General features: G+C 46.2%; 1 protein-coding gene across 1 annotated transcript in view; it reads right to left on the minus strand.

Annotated features, from left to right (window-relative positions):
- Positions 1-22,806, minus strand: part of LOC111981569 (bromodomain and WD repeat-containing protein 3-like) — a 27,004-nt gene continuing 4,198 nt past the window's right edge. The window contains 37 exon segments of the mRNA XM_024012895.2: positions 1-3,037; positions 3,340-3,477; positions 3,575-3,663; positions 3,799-3,971; positions 4,148-4,300; positions 4,661-4,804; positions 4,950-5,003; positions 5,117-5,189; positions 5,307-5,432; positions 5,617-5,737; positions 5,863-6,018; positions 6,283-6,344; positions 6,539-6,650; positions 8,323-8,391; positions 8,394-8,404; positions 8,494-8,618; positions 10,317-10,424; positions 10,794-10,910; positions 11,154-11,346; positions 11,460-11,533; positions 11,626-11,790; positions 11,915-12,008; positions 12,175-12,355; positions 12,493-12,639; positions 12,738-12,963; positions 13,068-13,196; positions 13,321-13,455; positions 13,596-13,746; positions 13,847-13,951; positions 14,040-14,080; positions 14,213-14,313; positions 14,492-14,562; positions 14,695-14,795; positions 15,113-15,334; positions 15,449-15,609; positions 15,737-15,835; positions 15,995-16,145. Coding sequence (XP_023868663.2) covers positions 2,286-3,037; positions 3,340-3,477; positions 3,575-3,663; positions 3,799-3,971; positions 4,148-4,300; positions 4,661-4,804; positions 4,950-5,003; positions 5,117-5,189; positions 5,307-5,432; positions 5,617-5,737; positions 5,863-6,018; positions 6,283-6,344; positions 6,539-6,650; positions 8,323-8,391; positions 8,394-8,404; positions 8,494-8,618; positions 10,317-10,424; positions 10,794-10,910; positions 11,154-11,346; positions 11,460-11,533; positions 11,626-11,790; positions 11,915-12,008; positions 12,175-12,355; positions 12,493-12,639; positions 12,738-12,963; positions 13,068-13,196; positions 13,321-13,455; positions 13,596-13,746; positions 13,847-13,951; positions 14,040-14,080; positions 14,213-14,313; positions 14,492-14,562; positions 14,695-14,795; positions 15,113-15,334; positions 15,449-15,609; positions 15,737-15,835; positions 15,995-16,145 — 5,130 coding nt within the window. The 3' untranslated portion in view covers positions 1-2,285.

A 22,806-nucleotide genomic window follows, 5' to 3' on the forward strand; every position in this document is an offset into this window, starting at 1 on the left:
TTTGGAGAAAATCTGTTGCTCCTTTATTTTTTAGAAAACAAATCAAAAACATTGTGTAGGGGYAAAAAAACACTTATTACACCTAGAATGTCATCATTGAACTCAGAAACGACTAGGAGGCCAGTCCAGTTACCATCTATTATATGAAGAGAGCACATTCCCAAAATATTGAGTAGGTATTTAGGCCTATCTATTGGCACAATTGAGGTCTTTTCAAACTCTACACCCACAAAGAGTTTGCAGACATTAGAGTTACTGCTGGCTGGCGATTGACTAACCAAAACCTTGCTTAATGAATTGACTTCCCAGAGTCCCATCTCCTTCTCTAGTGCGGCAACATGACTAGCAGTAGCATGGACCACCACATGACACATAAGGGAGAGTTCAGAGCCACTAAACCAGAGTGTAGTAGGGGAATCATGGGGTAGAGGAGCTGGGTGGATCCTGGGAGCATTGGGTGAAGTCATGGAACTGTTACTGTATGACACACACACACACACACACACACACACACAGCACCTTATGTTAGGAAGTGAAAGGAAAGGAGAAGAGAACCTGCCTGTCTATAGCCATGCGGTCTGTTCCTTAGGCAGACCCGTCGCTCCGACCTTCGAGCCAGCAAACACAACCGTCTGATCAGTAATGCTCACAACAACTAAATCAGATGTATTTGTACACAAAGGTGTGAATATTACTGGCAAAATGTATCTGTGATTTGTACACACAAATAAAGTCCTTTGTTCTTTAAAACTGCATGAAAAAAAAGTCCTTCGCTCTTTGTAGCTTTTCTGGTTGTCAAATTAAGAGGAAATCAGAGGGCAATGGATGCGCAGCCCAACAAAAGCCTTCTCAAATTCAGCTGCCAGACAATAGATAAATATGCAAATATTTCACCATCATTAGTATTAGCTAAGAAAGAATTGCAAAGTGTATAATACAGTGGAAAAAATACAAATTTCTGTAGTAGAAAATGCCACATTTAGGAAAGCATGAGGTGGAAGTGAGTGGTGGTTATGGGCGAACATCTCCCAAAAAGTACCATGATTCACATTGGTGTTTGAACCAATGACTGGTTTGAAGGACAGTGCCCTGGAAGTTATAAACTAATGTGTGCATTTGATCCATAAAAGTATGTTCCGACCAACAGAAATAGAACAATGGTTCCAATCCTTATACAACAGCTTTGCATTTCTCCTTTCCAATTACCCACACTCTTTCACGTCACTAGCACACTAGACATCAATCAACCCTAACAACCACATGCCACAGGATGAGGACATGGCCAAGCCTCTATAAAACTATTGTATGTGCAAATATACAAATTCTACAGAACTGATAGGGACTAGGGGGAATATAGCATTAAAAACATTCAGTGGCCCAGGAGTTACCTAAGGAGCTACATCTGTCTCTGATTCAATGGCGGAACAGTCTACTGTAGGCATGCAGCATTTTATAACGAGACATAATTAATGATGTAGGAAGTCACCACCTCAACTAATTAGAATCAATCAGTTCCTACGCGAAGATAGTCTTGAACTAAAACCCACAGAATCACTTTGCCTATATGACCTAGCCTGGACACCTGAAAGGGGACATTTATGCAGTGAATGAGCACACCAGAGTTGACCTCTCAATGAGAAGGGTAAGGATTTGGGAGGATGAAGAGGTGACAGGGTTAGCATCAAATCAGACAACCCAACACAGAGGGGGTCATGTGGAAGAGGGTCATTTAGGGAGAGATGTACTGTTCAGACAGGACACAAACAGAGAGAGTAGAGGGAGCATCACTTTCTGTCACCCAGATGGTAAAGAAAAACAGACCGTACAGTCTCCTTGAGATATAACATGAGCACCGTTTTTTGGCATGTCTGAAACTTTGTAGTAGTAGGACCAGGAAGAAGGGAGAATGTAAGGGCAAGTAGAAAGATGGCGGAGGAAAAGCAGATGAGGAGTTGATAGAAGAGGAGTAAGGAGTCTTTAAGGCCCAGGAGAGCAGTAAATTAGGTGGAAGCGAGTTTGACCAGGTCCATGTTGATGAGTAACCCTGAAGACCAGGGAGGGAGGTTCCTTGGCAAGATTATCAGGAGCACCACTGCCAGTAGTGTCGTAAACAGTCTCCTACACAAAGCAAAATTATGCAAAAATCATTAAAAAAAGAAATCCCTGAAGTATTAATTTAGTCAATTGAACAGAGTCCAGTCTCAGTATCACGCCTGGTGGGTAAGGTAGATGGTTGGTTGGGGTTAGAAAACCCAGTTTGAGGAGGTTTGAGGGGGCTGTGTGTGTCAGTGGTTCCAGCCCATGAGGTGGCTGACACGGGCCTTTTCGGTCATGCGGCGTACCCGTCCTGAGCGGGACATGCCTAGGTTGAGGGGGTCCTCTGTGGTCCCCGACTCTTCATCTGACTCGTCGTTGTACAACACTGTCCTGCGGCCCTGGTTCCGGGTGTTCACCTGACCAGACTTACTGCGGCTACTGCTTTTCTGACCGCCCTCCGTCCCACCCTCACCCTGCTCAGAGTCGTCCTCCTCCGATTCCTCCTTTTCCTCAGGCTCCTCTTCCTCCTCAGGCTCCTCCTCGTCATCCTCCTCCTCTCTCTGCAGTTGCGGCTGTGGCTCCTCCTCCTCTTCTTCTTCCTCCTCCTCCTCCTCATTGTCTTCAGCTTGTTCGTCGTCATCTTCTTCATCTTCCTCCTCCTCAACTTCTGCCTGGACTCGTGCTCTCTTGGCTCTCTCTGGAGCCTCCTCCGCCTCCTGTTCTTCTTTCCGCCTCCTCTTCCCAGAAACGGCCATCTTGCCCTTGGCTTTGTGGCGGGTCTTTAAGCGGGGAGCTTTGCTGTAGTCGTGATCTCCTCCCTCCACGAACTTCCCAACCTCCGACTCACTGTCTGAATCACTGTCTGATGAGGAGGAGGACAATGATGAGGAAGACGATGATGAAGAGGAGGAGCTATTGGATCCTCCAGACTCCTCCCCCTCCTGCAGCACTCTTCGCCGGTGGCTCTGTCTGGCACCATTGGTGAGAGGTCTGTTACGCTCTGGAGACAAACATACATGGTCTCCCTGTTAAACATATCACAGCAACACTGACAACACTAGCCTCCAGCAACAGCTACCAAGTAGGCTTACATGATAACCCTTTCTGATTGTGTGATTTTGGCAGCATTGAAAAACATAGCAATGATACCATTAACTGCTTCGATTTAACCAGGCTGACTTCAAACATTCAAGTAGTTGGGAAACTAACTGAAGACATTTGTCTTGATAACTTGGTAAAACACCTCTATGAAGGACTATTTATCAACTGCCTTTTGGTGTTGGTTACTCTGTGTAGTAATACCAGAGTTCTTGATGGGTGTGGTCCGACTGCGAGTGACACGGTCAGCCCCTGGGCCCCCAACGTGGCTGCCTGTCCCGGAGCTGGAGGAGGACGAGGGCTGGCTGTCCTCATCCACCACCACACTGCTCGACTCCGACGCTGCAAGAGCAGCACCTCACGTTACCACCCAACCTCCCATCGCCTCAAGCATTTCACACATACCGCCACAGACACAAACATACACGACAAGACTTACCCTGAGATGGCCTGCGAGACTGGCTCTTAGATGAGGGCTGGGATTTTTTGGGTGTTGCCTTCTTCCCCGACTTGTGCTTCCCTTTAGGACTAGAGATAAGACACCAAGACAGAGTGTTTGAGGTGGAATCTAAATAGATCCTACAAGGAGTGGTACATAACAGGTGGGTTTATTACACTGGTAAGGGTTAAAGTTGTAGAGAGTCGTTCCAGCCAGGCCAGTACCTGGAGGGTCGGCTGGTGGGAGGGGAGCTGCCTCCACTGTTCAGCCTCTTCCTGTAGCTGACACTCTGGCGACTCCTCCTCCGCTGGTTCTGGACTGCAGACTTGTAGTCGGAGATGATGGAGATGATTTGTCTTTCAAAGAAGGCTGATAGGCTCAGGGTCATGGTGTAGATCTGAAGATGAAACAATGAAAATCAAAACCCCATTCTCTCACAGAACACATAAGGGTCAGGGGTTATAAGACCCACTGCAACCCCCCCCACCCTTGAATATTGGAAAGAAGTGGAGAGAGCTCAACCAACGTGAGTCGAGGTGCAACCCAAAAAATTGTCAGAATGAGTAGACTAACCTGTGACTTCTTGTTAGGTGTATATGCTTTGGAGTTGCTGAAAATGAGACGGACATCTTTGGCAAACTCCATGGGGTTCTCGTAGTTTCCGACGACCAGCGCCTCTGTAACAGTCCCCAGGTCCATGGGAGTGTCTATGATGTCTCGATAGTCCTGGGAGAGGAGGGAGAGAGAGTCGTTTTTAGGACGTCTGAAACCATATAACGGAGAATTGAGGACAGATAGTTTGTAATACTTCTGAACCACTACAGTCAGACTAATAAGACTATCAGCTTCTCTGATTGAAATGACACAGTGGGCTGGTTTCCCAGAAACAGATTAAACCTAATCCTAAAATAAAACGTTTTTTCAAAGAAGAATCGCCATTGCTTTTTAGTCCAGGAGCAGGTTTTATCTTGTTACGGGACTAAATGAGCCAGATTGTAAAGCACTCTGATCCTAAGGCACTTATCCTGTAAGGGGATGTTATCATCTCTCTGTGGGAGTGGCAGTGACTATAATAACAAGCCTTACTGGGTAGGTGAAGAGGTCCACAGGCTGTCTGAAGGGCTCAGAGTCAGGGCCGTCCATCATACGCCGCAGCAGCTCCCGACATTGGCCCCGCCACGCACGCACATCTAACACAACCCCACGCTTTTTAGGACTGGGATTGGCCCGCTGAAAGTGGGAGAGAGGGAAGGTTTCCAGTTAGGTGAAAAAAAAATTAAATAAAAACAGGAGGCAGAAAGACAACGGGGAAGAGGAATCACAGTCATTGCAAAAACAATGCATATTCCATGTTTGAGATTAAACCCTCCCTTACCTGTTGTCCTGTGGATGTCCCTGGAGTGTCAGAGTCCACGTCCACCTCAGCAGTCTGCACACCAACACAGAGACAAGTACTCTTAGTACAGTTTAATAGACCACCAATACCATTTAAATATCACTATGAACTCCTTTGGGGTGTACATGTATTTCTCCATGTCTCACCTCATCCTCTCCACTGCTCAGCTCCGTCTTCACCTTGTGGCACAGATCTAAGATGTCTGTGCAGCTCTGGTCCCTGACAAAACCACACAACAACTTGTCATATTTTCAGTCAACACCAAGTTCTTTAAGTAGATTTCACATTGGGGAAATCTACACGCTTCATTTTAGTATGATGTCAGGGGTGCCCTACCCGATGTAGCGGAGGAGCACGTCAGTCACCACCTTGGCTGCTGCCACGATGGGGCTCTGGGGCTCGTTGAAAGTGCGGGCGTTGTGCTCGATGTAGCGCACTTCCCACATCAGAGCCGAGATCCTCCTAGGAGAGAGGAACACCAGGGGGGGATAAGCTGAGTGAGAGTCACTGATCTCCCCAAACTGGCACATACCAAAGTCCCAACACAGAGGTACAACGGGGCAGCAAGGATGAATGGAATATTAGCGACAATTACAATTGGTTTGAGGGATGACTACAGTGTGAGTGTGGAGAGGTCAGTGCTGACCTGTAGAAGCGGTTCTCCAGCCGTCTGCGGATGGTGCTGAGGTCAGTGGGGTAGGCCACCACAGTGCAGTAGAGGGGGTAGTCCCGCAGGTCCACAGGTGACGCAAACGCCTTGGCCAGGTCTACATACAAAATACACAGCCCATCAGGCAATACCAATCCATATGCAAGTTCACTTCCAGTTACAATCTATTTAACGCAGAATTCCTAGCATGAAAACTGTTCCTGTGTGGTAGCAGTGACCTACCCAGTGTAAGCAGCTCGTTGATGCCAAAGATGACCCTCTGGCAGTCCTCGTCCTGTGAGTGAGCCCCCCACTCCCCCTCCTGGGGGCTGTAGAGGCGAGCCTTCACCTCCTCCTCTGTCACCACCACCCCGTCACCAACCTCTTCTGGCAACTCCGCTGGGGGAGGGAACACAGCACACCAGTCAGAGACAACATCAGCTCATTGGTTAAAACACACCAGTCAGAGACAACATCAGCTCATTGGCTGGCAGCTCAGTCTCACTATCAATAACCTGATCTAGATAGAGACTGCATGTGTTATGTTGAATGATCTAGCGAGGAAGACACTTGAATGTGTAAACTGACTGAAAACAAACTGCATTATTCCAGTAGATGACCTGAGATGGGTGAGGAGCCACTGATAGAAGCAGTGATACTAACCTTCATCAGAAATGGGCTCCATGTCCCAAGGGCTCATCTTCTCCCTCTCGCTATTATCCCACCTAGTCAAGAGAAACCACACCTCAGCATTCAGTATCATAAGACATTTATATGTTATGCATTCCTATTGAGTGTAAGCTACAGTATGAACTTTTGAGGGTCACACTGGGATGTACCACTCCAGACTGTAAGCTTAAATCTACAGTGTCAGACGTGTTAATCAAACCTGTTCASTGCGGGGTACACATTGACTCACTTGACAGCGTAGCACTGGAACAGGCTGTCTGGGTACTCTGGCTGGAGTGGCTGTTGGTCCTCCACCGAGCCAAACCACCAGGCGTCATCGATGATGCTCCGGAAGCGCACACCTAGCCGGGATAAAACATTGCTTGTTTCAGTACATGACAACAGTTGGTCCGTGAATCATCACACGTACAGAGCACAGATGTATGGGAGTATGAACTATAACAAACTGCATTATTCCAGTAGATGACCTGAGATGGGTGTGTGGTATTGTGTGGTGTGTGGTAGCAGTGACCTACCCAGTGTAAGCAGCTCGTTGACTACCCCCTCTACTGCACTGTGGTGGCCTACCCCACTGACCTCAGCACCATCCGCAGACGGCTGGAGAACCGCTTCTACAGGTCAGCACTGACCTCTCCACACTCACACTGTAGTCATCCCTCAAACCAATTGTAATTGTCGCTAATATTGGTTGGTATAAAGGTACATCCCACAGAACACAAACGTATGTGGGAGAGCGCACCACACTGCTTATATGGCACAAAGTAGAGAGGAGGAACATGTAAGCGAGGGAGCTGGACTGATCCTCTGCTAGCCTCTAACCACCATGTACATAAGCCTGTTAAACCTCCAAACGAGCTTCAATGCCATACAACACTCCTTCCGTGGCCTCCAACTGCTCTTAAACGCTAGTAAAACCAAATGCATGCTTTTCAACCGTTCGCTGCCTGCACCCGCACGCCCGACTAGCATCACCACCCTGGACGGTTCCGACCTAGAATATGTGGACATCTATAAGTACCTAGGTGTCTGGCTAGACTGCAAACTCTCCTTCCAGACTCATATCAAACATCTCAATCCAAAATCAAATCAAGAATCGGCTTTCTATTCCGCAACAAGCCTCCTTCACTCACGGCCGCAAACTTACCCTAGTAAAACTGACTATCCTACCGATCCTCGACTTTCGGCGATGTCATCTACAAAATAGCTTCCAATACTCTACTCAGCAAACTGGATGCAGTTTATCACAGTGCCATTCGTTTTGTTACTAAAGCACCTTATACGACCCACCACTGTGCGACCTGTATGCCCTAGTCGGCTGGCCCCGCTACATGTTCGCGGTCAGACCCACTGGCTCCAGGTCATCTACAAGGCTATGCTAGGTAAGTGCGCCTTATCTCAGTTCACGATGGCTACACCCACCCGAGCACGCGCTCCAGCAGGTGTATCTCACTGATCATCCTAAAGCCAAAACCTCATTTGGACGCCTTTCCTTCCAGTTCTCTGCTGCCTGCGACTGGAACGAATTGCAAAAATCTCTGAAGTTGGAGACTTTTATCTCCCTCAACAACTTTAAAATCTGCTATCCGAGCAGCTAACCGATCGCTGCAGCTGTACATAGTCCATCTGTAAACTACCCACCCAATTTACCTACCTCACCCCCCATACTGCTTTTATTATTTACTTTTCTGCTCTTTTGCACACCAGTATCTCTTCTTGCACATGATCATCTGATGATTTATCACTCCAGTGTTAATCTGCTAAATTGTAATTATTCGATTTATTGCCTACCTCATGCCTTTTGCACACTTGTATATAGATTCTCTTTTTTTCTACCATGTTATTGCTTGTTTATTGTTTACTCCATGTGTAACTCTGTGTTGTCTGTTCACACTGCTATGCTTTATCTTGGCCAGGTCGCAGTTGCAAATGAGAACTTGTTCTCAACTAGCCTACCTGGTTAAATAAAGGTGAAAAAAAAAATGAAAAAAAAAAAAAAAGTGAAGCAACACTAACCAGTCTGCCAGTTGTGCTCTTTAGCTTCGTCATAGAACTGCTGGAGCACCAGGAAATCAATGACATCGGCATGTCATGGTACCTGAGAGAACAAGGACATTCATTGCAATTTATTGCTGGTTATACCATATTCTTTTTAACAAAAGAGAATAAGATAGATGGATGACTCACTTTAAGGAGAATGACTCATTGGTCATTTTGCCTGAGATGGGGTGCAGGAAGGCAAGTTTTAGGCAACAGAGGGTAGGAGGGCCCACCTCATACTTAATGCCAACCACCTTCACAGACTCCTGGTCCTGAATGACGAGAAACAAACAAAATATATTGAATAAGAAAGAGGCCTCACAAAGGATATGAAATACATAAAATAACATACAGTTGAAGTCGGACTTTCACATGGACCTTAGCCAAATACATTTAAACTCCGTTGTTCACAATTCCTGACATTTAATCCTAGTAAAAATTCCATGTCTTAAGTCAGTTAGGATCACCACTTCATTTTAAGAATGTGAAATGTCAGAATAATAGTAGAGAGAATGATTTATTTCAGCTTTTATTTCTTTCATCACATTCCCAGTGGGTCAGAAGTTTACATACATTCAATTAGTATTTGGTAGCATTGCCTTTACATTGTTTAACTTGGGTCAAACGTTTTGGGTAGCCTTCCACAAGTTTCCCACAATAAGTTGGGTGAATTTTGGCCCATTCCTCCTGACAGAGCTGGTGTAACTGAGTCAGGTTTGTAGGCCTCCTTACTCGCACACGCTTTTTCAGTTCTGCCCACGAATATTTTATGGGATTGAGGTCAGGGCTTTGTGATGGCCACTCCAATACCTTGACTTTGTTGTCCTTAAGCCATTTTGCCACAACTTTGGAAGTATGCTTGGGGTCATTGTCCATTTGGAAGACCCATTTGCCACCAAGCATTAACTTCTGACTGATGTCTTGAGATGTTCCACATAATTTTCCAGCCTCATGATGCCATCTATTTTGTGAAGTGCACCAGTCCCTCCTGCAGCAAAGCACCCCCACAACATGATGCTGCCACCCCCATGCTTCACGTTTGGGATGGTGTTCTTCAGCTTGCAAGCCTCCCCCTTTTTCCTCCAAACATAACATGACCAAACAGTTATTATGATCAAACAGTTGTATTTTTGTTTCATCAGACCAGAGGACATTTCTCCAAAAGTACGATCTTTGTCCCCATGTGCAGTTGCAAGCCGTAGTCTGGCTTTTTATGGCAGTTTCGGAGCAGTGGCTTCTTCCTTGCTGAGCGGACTTTCAGGTTATGTCATTATAGGTTTTACTGTGGATATAGATACTTTTGTACCCGTTTCCTCCAGCATCTTCACAAGGTCCTTTGCTGTTGTTCTGGGATTGATTTGCACTTTTCGCACCAAAGTACGTTCATTTCTAGGAGACAGAAAGCGTCTCCTTCCTGAGCGGTATGACGGCTGCGTGTTTATACTTGCGTACTATTGTTTGCACAGATGAACGCGGTACCTTCAGGCATTTGGAAATTGCTCCCAAGGATGAACCAGACTTTGAGGTCTTGGCTGATTTGTTTTGATTTCCACATTTTCCCACTGAGTTTGATGGTAGGGCTTCAAATACATTCACAGGTATACCTCCAATTGGCTCAAATTATGTCAATTAGCCTTTCAGAAGCTTCTAAAGCCATGACATCTTTTCATTTTCTGGAATTTTCCAAGCTGTTTAAAGGCACAGTCAACTTAGTGTATGTAAACGTCTGACCCACTGGAATTGTGATGCAGTGATATTATATTATAAGTGAAATAATCTGTCTGTGTCATGCACAAAGTAGATGTCCTAACCGACTTGCCAAAACTATAGTTTGTTAACAAGAAATTTGTGGAGTGGTTGAAAAACAAGTTTTAATGACTCCAACCTAAGTGTATGTAAACTTCCGACTTCAACTGTATGTGGTAGACATAAAGGAAGCAGTGTGAGTAAGTGTTGAGAGTTAGTCTTACCCTGAGGTTGAGCTTGTTCCAGGGCTGTTTCTGAGGATTGATACTGTAGGCCTTGGCCCTATGCACTGCCCTGACGTAGGCCTGGTGGCCCTGCCTGAAGTACATCAGCTGAAGAGGAACAGGTGGAGAGGGTCATCACACAGGCCACGTGTCTATTAACTATGACGCAAACCTTGCACTATCGTATTCAATTAGGTACAGATTTAGCTCAAATCGAGAGCTTGTGACTATCAGCATTTTTGTCAAAAATAAGTTATTGACACAGCCTTGTTCTGTTCAATGTTCTCTACCTACTCATGTTGTTAAGTTCAAAAGAACACAATATAAACATTTATGACAGCATTCAAAGCAATGAGCGTTTAGAACTTTCAAGCCAATTATAACAGAATCATCCTTTTGCTGATAGAACCTTATAGTCCCAGGGTTTCTGGTGTACTCTGTTGAACCTAAGGCCCGTAAGGCAGTAGGGTTCCTTACCTCGTCACCCATCTGTGGCACAAAAGGAGAGCGGCGGGGGATGGTCTCCATGATCCAGGAGGGGGGCAGCCATTCCTCCGCATCACACCCAGCCAGAGACAGAGACGAGCTAGGTTTCTGAGCACAGAGACAGGGGGTTAAACGCTCTGAAATAACACACACACACTCTTAAGGGAACTTGCCCTCAGTCACGAGACCTCAGCACATCAAAGTCAAACAAAGTCAAAGGCTCTACACTCCGTACAGCCAGTAACTGAGAACATAGACAAGATCAATAATAATATGCCATTTCCAAGCAGCAAGTTGGCTGTCCCATTTCCTGCCATTCCCATGTTTCTACTGTACATTCCGTGAGCGCACCTTCTGTTTGGTCTGCTTGGGCTTCTTCTTCTCCTCCGCCTGCTTCCTCCTGGCCTCCTCTCCCTGGCCCTCCGCCTCCTCCGAGCTGCTGGAGCCAACAGGCGGCCGCACCTGCCTTCTGCTGGTACGCTTGGGGGGCTGGAGGTTGATCCCCGCATCAGCTGTCCAATCAGAGTAGTCACTGGAGGAGACACTGAGGGGGAGAAAAGTGGTATCAAAATGTGTATTTTGTAATCACAGACATAAGGTAGAGTAATGAATGGATACCTATGTTCCTGCAGTATACTGACTTTTCAGGACATTTACCTGGAACTGCTGTCACTCTGCCACTGTGTTTCCCCATCAGAGGAAGCGTTGATGGCTTCTGCCTGCTCCTCTGCCTGCTCCACACAGAAACATGATTAGACCTCCACTGACATGACAACACAGAGTCCTCTGCTACTTCAAGAACAACAGACTACAACCCCCCCACCTCTCCATCGCTGTCCGAGTCCATCTGGCTGTCAGAGATCCTCCCCCTGTCCACACGGCGACGTTCTCCTGCTGAGCGGGTCTGGTACGCTGGTGGAGGTCTGGTCTGCTTCTTCTTCCTCTGGGTCCGCCGCAGGGAGCGCTTGCAAGGAGCCTGCTGCTCAGTCTACAGGGGGGAGAAGTCGTTGTTGAATGATAGAAAATAAAGTAAAGCAATTGGTAGAATTCAACAAAGGGGCACACTTTTGTCCTGAAAGAAATAGAGAGCTGTGGGACAGTAGTGTAGTCACCTTAGAAGAACTGGGTACAGGCTTCCTCCTCCTCTCTGTGTTGTAGATGGAACACTCCACCTCACCTTTGGCCCGTCTGGTCTCCTCCATCACCCTACACAACGCAAACAGCTTTAGTCAGCCACTGGGGGATATCTACCTCAGCACCAATCTTACAAATGGTCCAAGGCTCAAAATGAAGAAGATGGGCAGGACTGGTTAGAACATAAGGTTCAAGGCCATCTAAGGTAGCCTCTGTCTGTCTGGTCAGTCAGTCTCACCGGAGGACTCCTTGCTGGACTTCGTTGACCACAACCCTCCTGCTCCAGGCCAGCAGGTCCCTCTCCGTGGCCATCTGACTGCGAGGGGCGTTGTGGTGCATCTGACGCACCCCCTCCACCTGACCACTCCTCCTCAGGCCCACGTTAGGGGGCGATCCCACTACCTCTGGTCTCTCACCAGCTTCAAATGCGGAAAAACAGAGTTACACATACATCAATATTTAATTAAAGACTACAACGTCTGAAATCCAATATGCACATACTGTATGAGGGTCATTCCAGTATGCAAATATGGTTATATGAGACTGTGGAACATACCCCCCTCTCCTTCAGGCTCTCTCTCTTGGTCCCGCCTCTCATCCGGCTGGTTTTGCAACTGTCTGATCAGGACATCCAATGGGCTTTCTCCCTGACCCTCATCTGCCGTTAGCTGGCCAATCACCTGCTCCACCACCTCACCATCGCCTAAGCAACAGAGAAGTTACAATTCCCAATGTTACCCACATTTTGATCCCAGAGCCAGGTAAAGAAACATTGTTGAAAGTGTTGATAAGGAGGTTTACCATTGGCCATGTAGCCCAGCTGGGGCACCAGATGCTCCTCCTTGCAGCTCTCCCTGCCGGGCACTAGGCGCTGGTAGTGGGTGGGGTGGGGGTTCCCGTCCACGTCCACCAGGAAAGGAGGGGGCATGAGGTGGGGCGCCTGCTGGGTCTGCTCGTCCAGGACAAAGTTGTTGGCGTCCCGGATCAGGGGCCGGAAGTCAGTGTGGAAGAACATCTGATCAGGAATCTGGAGGAGATAGGGGATTTGTTATTCTCTTTGGAAGCAACTAGATAACATGGAAGTAACATATCTATATCCAAATGAGCCATGTGTAAAGGCCAGACACTCACCTTCTCATAGGGTCTGCTGCAGCCGAAGCCAAAGATGAGCAGGTGGCCATGGGAGTCAGTGCAGGCAAAGTGCTGTCCATCAGCTGAGAACTTACAGTCAAACGCTGCACCGTGGCCTTGGCCCTCAATCTGAGACAGAGGAAGGCTTGTGTGAATGTCAGCCAGGGTGAAAACACTGGTACGCCACCAACACGGTCACCGTGTAGTACATATGAAGATCCTTTGCTAACTGGAACAGCAGTCAGGCTCTCACCATGTTGAAGAAGTTGCGGATCTTCGCTCCCTTGGCGAGGTCCCACATGTAGATGTTGCCGTCGTGACCGGCAGACAGCATGATGCGGCGGTCAAATGGGTGGGCCTCCAAGACAAACACCTCATCATCATGACCCTGGAGGAGGAGCACAACACATTCAGTCCCAACAGGTCACACTCACTGAAGAGACCAGACGGCTTTATGCCTTTCTACAGAGCCAGAGGTCTCCAGCCGTTTGCGGAGGAGACCAACGGGAGATAGAGACATCTACTCACAGACAGCACATGCAGCAGCTGGCCCGTGGTGGAGCTCCACACTTTGAGCAGGTAATTAGAGACCGCTGTGACGACCGTGCGGTCACCGCGGTCCCAGGCCACCATCGTCGGCACCAGCTTGGTCTTGTCCTCGCCATTCACAACAGCACTCCTGTGACACAGTCATACGTTAAGTACACTTACTAACGAGACAAACAAACTCATACACCCATTTGCTGCAGCACAGACAATTATAGACAGCATTGTCTTACCCTGGTAGTCTGGTGGCTATGTCCAGAGTAATGCTCTTCCACTCCTGCTGCTGGTAATGCCAGATCCTAGCCGTGCCGTCCCGACTGCCACTCACAAACCTCAGGCTGGGGACAGACACAGCAGTTAGAGCCCACACAGCAACAAATCAAAATAGTTTTTTATCAAAGTAAAGAGACAAGTGTGCACACTAACCTGTTACTGTTGTTACAAAACTGGACTACCACAACTTTGTCCTGGAAGAAGAGAGGTAGGAGTTAACAAAAGGAGTAGTGAGAAACAAACTGACAGTACAAGTGCTCTGTGATCTAGCACTATTTATTCTTCTGTTTCCGCTCTCTTTTCTCTTCTTCTCTGCTGTGTCTTACCATGTGAGCATCCAACTCAGACAGCTTCATGGGTGTTTCAGAGCCGAGGTAATACACCCTGATCACATGATCAGTGCCGCCCGTGGCCAGGAACATCCCACCTGATTCAAAGAGCAACAGTTAAGTACATTAAACAAACTGATCTAGTTCTGTGGCTTCGTGAAAACTTTACCTTGACTCATGTTGTTCAAATAGTCATTTGCAAATAACTCCATAATTCAGTGAAAATGTGATGAGGAATTGTAATGTAATGCATGTTGTTTATTAGGGGCCAGCTACCACAGCTGAAGGAGGAGGTGGAAATCTGGACCCCGGGCCTTGACCGCTCAATGAACTTGACTGGCCGGTCACTGAGGAGGAAACAGAAAACACAGGTTAGGGTCACTTAGGCCACAAAAAAAGGATCTGTTGAAAATAAAGACACCATCACCTTGCCATCCCTCCCTGGATGCCTCAGACAAACTCCGCTGTCCAACACTTACACAAACTTCATGCTGAGCGAGTGCCATTGCCATAAACACACCATGCCGTCTGCGCCAGTGGAGGCCAGGTAGCGCATCGGTCCTTTTACCGCCGGACAAAACTGAGGAGGACAGGGGGTGTCAAACACACTGATATTTCTCAAATCGAAAGGGTCACAAAATTGCAAAAAATAATAATAATAATAATTAAAAAATGGCCTCATGCAAGATATTTTACATCACAGAAGGTAAATGAATCAAATCAAAGTTTATTTGTCACGTGCGCCAAATACAACAGGTGTAGACCTTACAGTGAAATGCTTACTTACAGGCTCTAACCAATAGTGCAAAAAAGGTGTTAGGTGAACCTAACATGAATGAATAATGAAGGATATAACTAGCTAGGTTCCTATTACTTAGTCCTGAGGGCTGTCCTGACCTGAATGGAGGTGATGGAGGCTGCATGGCCCTGCAGCACAGTGATGGGGGCGCAGGTGCGCAGGCACCACACTCGGATGACCTTGTCACAGCTGGCCGAGGCTATGAGCGTGTTCTCGTAGTTCACTGCCATGTCGGAGATCTCGGCCGCATGGCCACGCAGGGTGGACAGCAGCCGGCCGTCATCCGTGGACCAAATCTTCACCAGACAGTCATCAGAACCCTGGAAGGAGAGGGGTCATGATGAGACACCGGCGGCATAGAGACTGACACACTTCAGAGGGAACTGACAACAACTGTCTTTGGTATATCTTCTCGTCTATTGTCAGACTCTTACCGTAAATATCCGTCTGCCACTGCGGTCGAAGGCCACACAGTACACAGAGGACAGGTGGCCCAGGATGCGCCTGTGCATCTTCATATGCTGGTAGGTGTAGGACGGCAGGGCATGGTCGAAGCGGGCAGTGCCAGTAGCCTGGCGAGCGCCCATGATGGACACTAGACAGCGAGAGGGTAGAGGTCAGTTGGGCAAAGGTAAAGGAATTTACAATGAAATATGTATTGCTCTGTAGTGTTTCCAATCATTTACAGGTTTCAGGAATATTATTTTTACAGCACAGCTTACCGATGCTGGGGGGCTTCCCAAAGCTGACTGGTGGTTCTGGGGGGCGACCCCGGTGCAGCGCAGCAACAGCAGTTCCGCTCCATTCTGTGTGGCTACAACCTAACAGAACACATGGTTCTAAAGCATTACAGACTGTATGACCTGGGAGTCTGGGACATGTATTCCGCATCTGTGTAATCAATGATTATGACATTAGTTTGTTTGGTCTTTGATGGCAAGAGAAAGAAACAATGAATGGGAGGGGGGGGGGGCGCTCACTTTTAGCTGTGCGAAGCAAAGACTGCCTTCCCAAGCCCAGGAGGGTCTGGACCCCAGGGACGCTAGGTGGGGCCTCCTTGTCTATGAGAGGACCAATCTGCTGGCATACTCTCAGCAGGTAGTCTGCTGGGATGTGCTGGTTCAAGATCACCTGTGGACACATCAGAGAAAACAGTCATCATATAGACCTGTGTGAGCAGAATCAATAGGAAAATGTAATCAAAGCAACATTAGGGAAAATGTAACTGTTTCCCTAGACACTTTAATACTTGAAATGACTTACATTTACAACCTAGAAGTCAAAATACATCTTTAGTTAGATTTTATGTTCTGCCCCCAAAACTGACACTGGGCAGGGGTGAAAGTGGAGTGTAAGCACAAATGCCACGCACAGTTAAACAGTTGTTTGCCTGTATTAAAGGGATAATCCACCCCATTAAATAAAAATCATGAAACTCCTGTCCATTTGGTGAAAACCCATGTCCTATCAGTGAGTAAAATAAAACAATTCTCATGATTTAACTTTAAGTAGTCCGTCTGTGAAATCAGGAAATTGTGTAGGAACGCGTCATAGCTACATGGTTCTCGTCACTGGAGATAGTGTGTTATTCCCTATCACAAAGCGTTTAAAACAATTACCTGCCCTAGAGATGGTCAAATCAGCCAACAGATGGTATGGGCATACTGTCTAGAACACATCCACCCGTTTATAATCGCCATGACCAAGTACATATATTTTGCTTAGATGTGCTCAATCCAAACAGTGTACCAAATTCTTTTTAGGGGATCCTGAGTGGCGCAGCAGTCTAAGGCACTGCATCGCAGTGCTAGAGGCGTCACTACAGACCCGGGTTCGATCCTAGGCTGTATCACTACTGGCCGTGATCGGGAGTCCCATAGGGCGGCGCACAATTGGCCCAGTGTCGTCCTGGTTTGGCAGTCATTGTAAATAAGAATTTGTTCTTAACTGTCTTGCCAAAATGTTATTTTTTTTAAACCTTTATTTAACTAGGCAAGTCAGTTAAGAACAAATTCTTATTTTCATTGACGACCTAGGAACAGTGGGTGCCTTGTTCAGGGGCAGAACGACAGATTTTTACCTTGTAAGCTCGGGGAATCGATAGTACAACGCTCTAACCACTAGGGTACCTGCTGCCCCACAATTAAATAAAGGTTAKATTTAAAAAATATTCTTCTATGATATCATGGCGGTCCGCAAATAATTGTTTAAGTGCATGCTGCCACCTACTGTGCTGCAATGTACGATAAATCATSATCTGCCGAAAATAAACAAATAATTCCCTAATAACTTCACCGACAGTAGCTCCACTTACTACAGAAACATCCAATCGGTTTTACGGCCTCTGCATATGATACATGATGACTGATCCTATATCTCTATACCTCTCTCTGTACCTGGCATTCAGTAAATGCTGCACTGTGTTCTCCTCCACAATTACAGCACTAACCTTCACATTGCTTCCTCAATCACTATAATCATGTGCCCCTCCACACTTGGCACATATTTTCTTTCCTTAACACTGAGCAGCTACATGTCCCATTCTTCGGCATTTTACCAAATTATTCAACATATTTTCTCTTTCAAGTACCATCTCGCAATGCGCGTCTGAGAAATTTGCGAAAGGGCCATTGTTGTTATAGCAAAGTAATTTGCACTCACATCTGGGCAGGGGCAAACTGCAAGTTGAACTCAGTGAGAATCTCCTATATTGATAGTGCAGTCTGTTTAGGTGATTTTAGACTACTTCATATGCTGATARTGACTTTGGTATTATTATGTGTAGCTATGTTTGCTAGCCACCCCAGAGAGAGAGCATTACATTGTGGGTTTTGTYGTCGACTTGAGCTGGAACATCCCCTCCTGTACCTTCTGTTCACCCACGACTGCGTGGCGACACTTGACTCCAACACCATCGTTAAGTTTGCTGATGACACGACAGTGGTTGGCCAGATCACCGATCAGACAGCCTTTAGGGAGGTCAGTGACCGGTCAGTGTGGTGTCAGGACAACACCTTCTCCCTCAACGTCAGCAAGACAAAGGATTTGATCATCGACTACAGGGAACGGAGGGCAGAGCATGCCCCAATCTACATTTAAGGGGCTGTAGTGAGAGCTTCAAGTTCCTGTGTCATCACTAAGGAATTATCATGGTCAACACACACCAACAGTCGTGAAGAAGGCAATATCTCTTACCCCTCAGGAGGTTGAAAAGATTTGGCAAGGGCCCTTAGATCCTCAAAAGTTTTACAGCTGCACTATTGAGAGCATCTTGACTGGCTGCATCACCGCTTGGTATGAGACACACTTGGCATTCGACCACAAAGCCTACAAAGGGTAGTACATATGGCCCAGTACAGCAGTGGGGCCGAGCCGCTGCCATCCAGGACCTCTATAGGAGTACCAGAGTCATAATACCCATAAAACCTAGCGGTCAAACAAGGAAATGGTTCCTGGAAGGGCTCTGAGGAGAAGATGGCGGAAAGTGAGAATGAGTGTGTTACAGTGGCGAAGAAAAGGAGAAACAAGAGATGTAAAGCTGTGTTGTAAAATAGGAAACCACTAGATGTTTTTTAGTGAGGGTTTTGGATCAATGCTACTTAGGAAATCCATTTAACATCTCCAGGAAAATCTGGAATGTGTTGGAGGAAAGTGTGGAGTCGGTGAGGGTCTCAAGAAGTGTTCTTATTTAGATTTTTCGTGTGTGTCTGCAGAGCAGAAGAAGCGTGTTTTAAGACTCAAAATGATACCGGAGTGGAAAATCCTGTTTGGATTTTCATAGCCGGGCACCTATCATGGGGGTTATTTCTGGGGTGGCACAAGCAGTAAAAGCAGAGGATATAACTGAAGACATTGATGGAGTGGTTGGTGCATGTCGACTGACCTGTATGATGGACGGAGAAAAGAAATTCACTTAATCCATGCTACTGTTCTTTTATGAAGAGTCTCTCCCTTCTCATATAAAGTTAAGATTCATGAGATACCCTGTAAGAGCTTTTGTGCACAAGCACCTTCAGTGTCATAAATGTAAAAGATTTGTTCAAGTGTGTGCAGAAGGGAAGAGTTGATGTTGAGACTTGTGTTTTGCGGGTACTATTTATTGAAGCTGCCAGTTGAGGAGTTGTGAGGTGTCTGTTTCTCAAACTAGACACTAATGTACTTGTCCTCTTGCTCAGTTGTGCACCGGGGCCTCCCACTCCTCTTTCTATTCTGGTTAGAGCCAGTTTGCACTGTTCTGTGAAGGGAGTAGTACACAGCGTTGTATGAGATCTTCAGTTTCTTGGCAACTTCTCACATGGTATATCCTTCATTTCTCAGAACAAGAATAGACTGACGAGTTTCAGAATAAAGTTATTTGTTTCTGGCCATTTTGAGCCTGTAATCGAACCCACAAATGCTGATGCTCCAACTAGTCCAACTAGTCTGAAGGCCAGTTTAATTGCTTCTTTAAGCAGATCAACAGATTTCAGCTGTGGTAACATAATTGCAAAAGGGTTTTCTAATGATCAATTAGCCTTTTAAAATTATAAACTTGGATTAGCTAACACAACATGCCATTGGAACACAGGAGAGATGGTTGCTGATAATGGGCCTCTGTACGCCTATGTAGATATTCCATAAATATACATTTACAAAAAAGCAGTTTCGAGCTACAATAGTCATTTACAACATTAACAATGCCTCACTGTATTTCTGATCATTTTTATGTTATTTTAATGAACTTTTTTTCTTTCAAAAACAAGAACATTTCTAAGTGACCCCAAACTTTTGAACAGTAGTGTATCTACCTCAATTACCTCGTACCCCTGCACATTGACTCGGTACTGGTACCCCGTGTACATAGCTAAGTTATCGTTACTCATTGTGTATTTATTCCTTGTGTTATTATTTCTCTTAGTTGTTGGGAAGGGCCCATAAGAAAGCAGTTAGTCAACACTTGTTGTTTACGAAGCATATGACAATTTGATTTTAACTGATTTCCACAATGATTTTCAAATGTTGCTACCAACCTTGTTATAATGACAAAATGAAACATTTTCACAAACAAATATTGTTTTCAGTGTTATTTAACACTGTTTAACACTATTAATCATAGGAATTATTGGTTTGCTCAGTCCCCTCCTGTACTCCCTGTTCACTCATGACTGCACAGCCAGGCATGACTCCAACACCATCATTAAGTTTGCTGATGACAACAGTGGTAGGCCTGATCACCGACAACGATGAGACAGCTTATAGGGAGGAGGTCAGAGACCTGACCGTGTGGTGCAAGGACAACAACCTCTCCCTCAACGTGATCAAGACAAAGGAGATGATTGTGGACTACAGTAAAAGGAGGACCGAGCACGCCCCCATTCTAGTCGACGGGGCTGTAGTGGAGCAGGTTGAGAGCTTCAAGCTCCTTGGCGTCCACATCACCAACAAACTAACACACTAAGCACACCAAGACAGTGGTGAAGAGGGCACGACAAAACCTAATCCCCCTCAGGAGACTGAAAATATTTGGCATGGGTCTTCAGATCCTCAAAAGGTTTTAGTTGCACCATCGAGAGCATCCTGACGGGTTGCATCACTGCCTGGTATGGCAATTGCTCAGCCTCCGACTGCAAGGCACTACAGAGGGTAGTGCGTATGGCTCAGTACATCACCGGGGCCAAGCTTCCTGCCATCCAGGACCCCTGTACCAGGCGTCAAAGACTCCAGCCATCCTAGTCATAGATTGTTCTCTCTGCTACTGCACGGCAAGCGGTACCGGAGCGCCAAGTCTAGGTCCAAGAGGCTTCTAAACAGCTTCTACCCCCAAGCCATAAGACTCCTGAACATCTAATCAAATGGCTACCCAAAACTATTTGCATTGTCCCCCCCTCCTCTCTATCATTATCTATGCAGTCACTTTAATAACTCTACCTACATGTACATATTACCTCAACACCGGTACCCCCTGTACATAGCCCCACTATTGTTATTTTACTAGTGCTCTTTAATTATTTGTTATTATTATCATCATCATCATCATCAACTCTTCCTTTTTGTTGTTGGTATTTCAGTAAAACTGCATTGTTGGTTAAGAGCTTGTAAGTAAGCATTTCACTGTAAGGTCTAACCCGGTTGTATTCGGCGCATGTGATAAATAAAATTTGATTTGGGAAACACACACACTGCAGTTATCTACCAAGGAAATTCTCTTCGATTACAATCACAGCCGTATATATTCCCCCCCAAGCAGACACATCGATGGCCCTGAACAAACTTTATTTTACTCTATGTAAACTGGAAACCACATATCCTGAGGCTGCATTCATTGTAGCTGGGGATTTTAACAAGACTAATCTGAAAACAAGACTCCCTAAATTCGATCAGCATATCGATTGCGCAACCAGGGCTGGTAAAACCCTGGATCATTGTTATTCTAACTTCCGCAACGCATATAAGGCCCTCCCCCGCCCTCCTTTCGGAAAGCTGACAACGACTCCATTTTGTTGCTTCCAGCCTACAGACAGAAAATAAAACAAGAAGCTCCCGCACTCAGGTCTGTTCAACGCTGGTCCGACCAATCTGATTCCACGCTTCAAGACTGCTTCGATCACGTGGATTGGGATATGTTCCGCATTGCGTCCAACAACAACATTGACGAATACGCTGATTCGGTGAGCGAGTTCATTAGAAAGTGCATCGGCGATGTCGTACCGACAGCAACTATTAAAACATTCCCAAACCAGAAACCGTGGATTGATGGCAGCATTCGTGCGAAACTGAAAGCGCGAACCACTGCTTTTAACCAGGGCAAGGTGACCGGAAACATGACCGAATACAAACAGTGTAGCTATTCCCTCCGCAAGGCAATCAAACAAGCTAAGCGTCAGTATAGAGACAAAGTAGAGTTGCAATTCAACAGCTCAGACACGAGAGGTACAGTGGGGCAAAAAAGTATTTAGTCAGCCACCAATTGCGCAAGTTCTCCCACTTAAAAAGATGAGAGAGGCCTGTAATGTTCATCATAGGTACACTAACTATGACAGACAAAATGAGGSAAAAAAAATCCAGAAAATTACATTGTAGGATTTTTAATGAATTTATTTGCAAATTATGGTGGAAAATAAGTATTTGGTCACCTACAAACAAGCAAGATTTCTGGCTCTCACAGACCTGTAACTTCTTCTTTAAGAGGCTCCTCTGTCCTCCACTCGTTACCTGCTATTAATGGCACCTGTTTGAACTTGTTATCAGTATGACAGACACCTGTCCACAACCTCAAACAGTCACACTCCAAACTACTATGGCCAAGACCAAAGAGCTGTCAAAGGACACCAGAAACAAAATTGTAGACCTGCACCAGGCTGGAAGACTGAATCTGCAATAGGTAAGCAGCTTGGTTTGAAGAAATCAACTGTAGGAGCAATTATTAGGAAATGGAAGACATACAAGACCACTGATATATCTCCCTCGATCTGGGGCTCCACGCAAGATCTCACCCCGTGGGGTCAAAATGATCACAAGAACGGTGAGCAAAAATTCCAGAACCACACGGGGGACCTAGTGAATGACCTGCAGAGAGCTGGGACCAATGTAACAAAGCCTACCATCAGCAAGGGCATTGAAGATGAAACGTGGCTGGGTCTTTCAGCATGACAATGATCCCAAACACCACGCCCGGGCAACGAAGGAGTGGCTTCGTAAGAAGCATTTCAAGGTCCTGGAGTGGCCTAGCCAGTTCCAGATCTCAACCCCATAGAAAATCTTTGAGGGAGTTGAAAGTCCGTGTTGCCCAGCAACAGCCCCAAAACATCACTGC

Source organism: Salvelinus sp. IW2-2015, linkage group LG20, assembly GCF_002910315.2.
Source record: "Salvelinus sp. IW2-2015 linkage group LG20, ASM291031v2, whole genome shotgun sequence".
NCBI classification, from domain to species: domain Eukaryota; kingdom Metazoa; phylum Chordata; class Actinopteri; order Salmoniformes; family Salmonidae; genus Salvelinus; species Salvelinus sp. IW2-2015.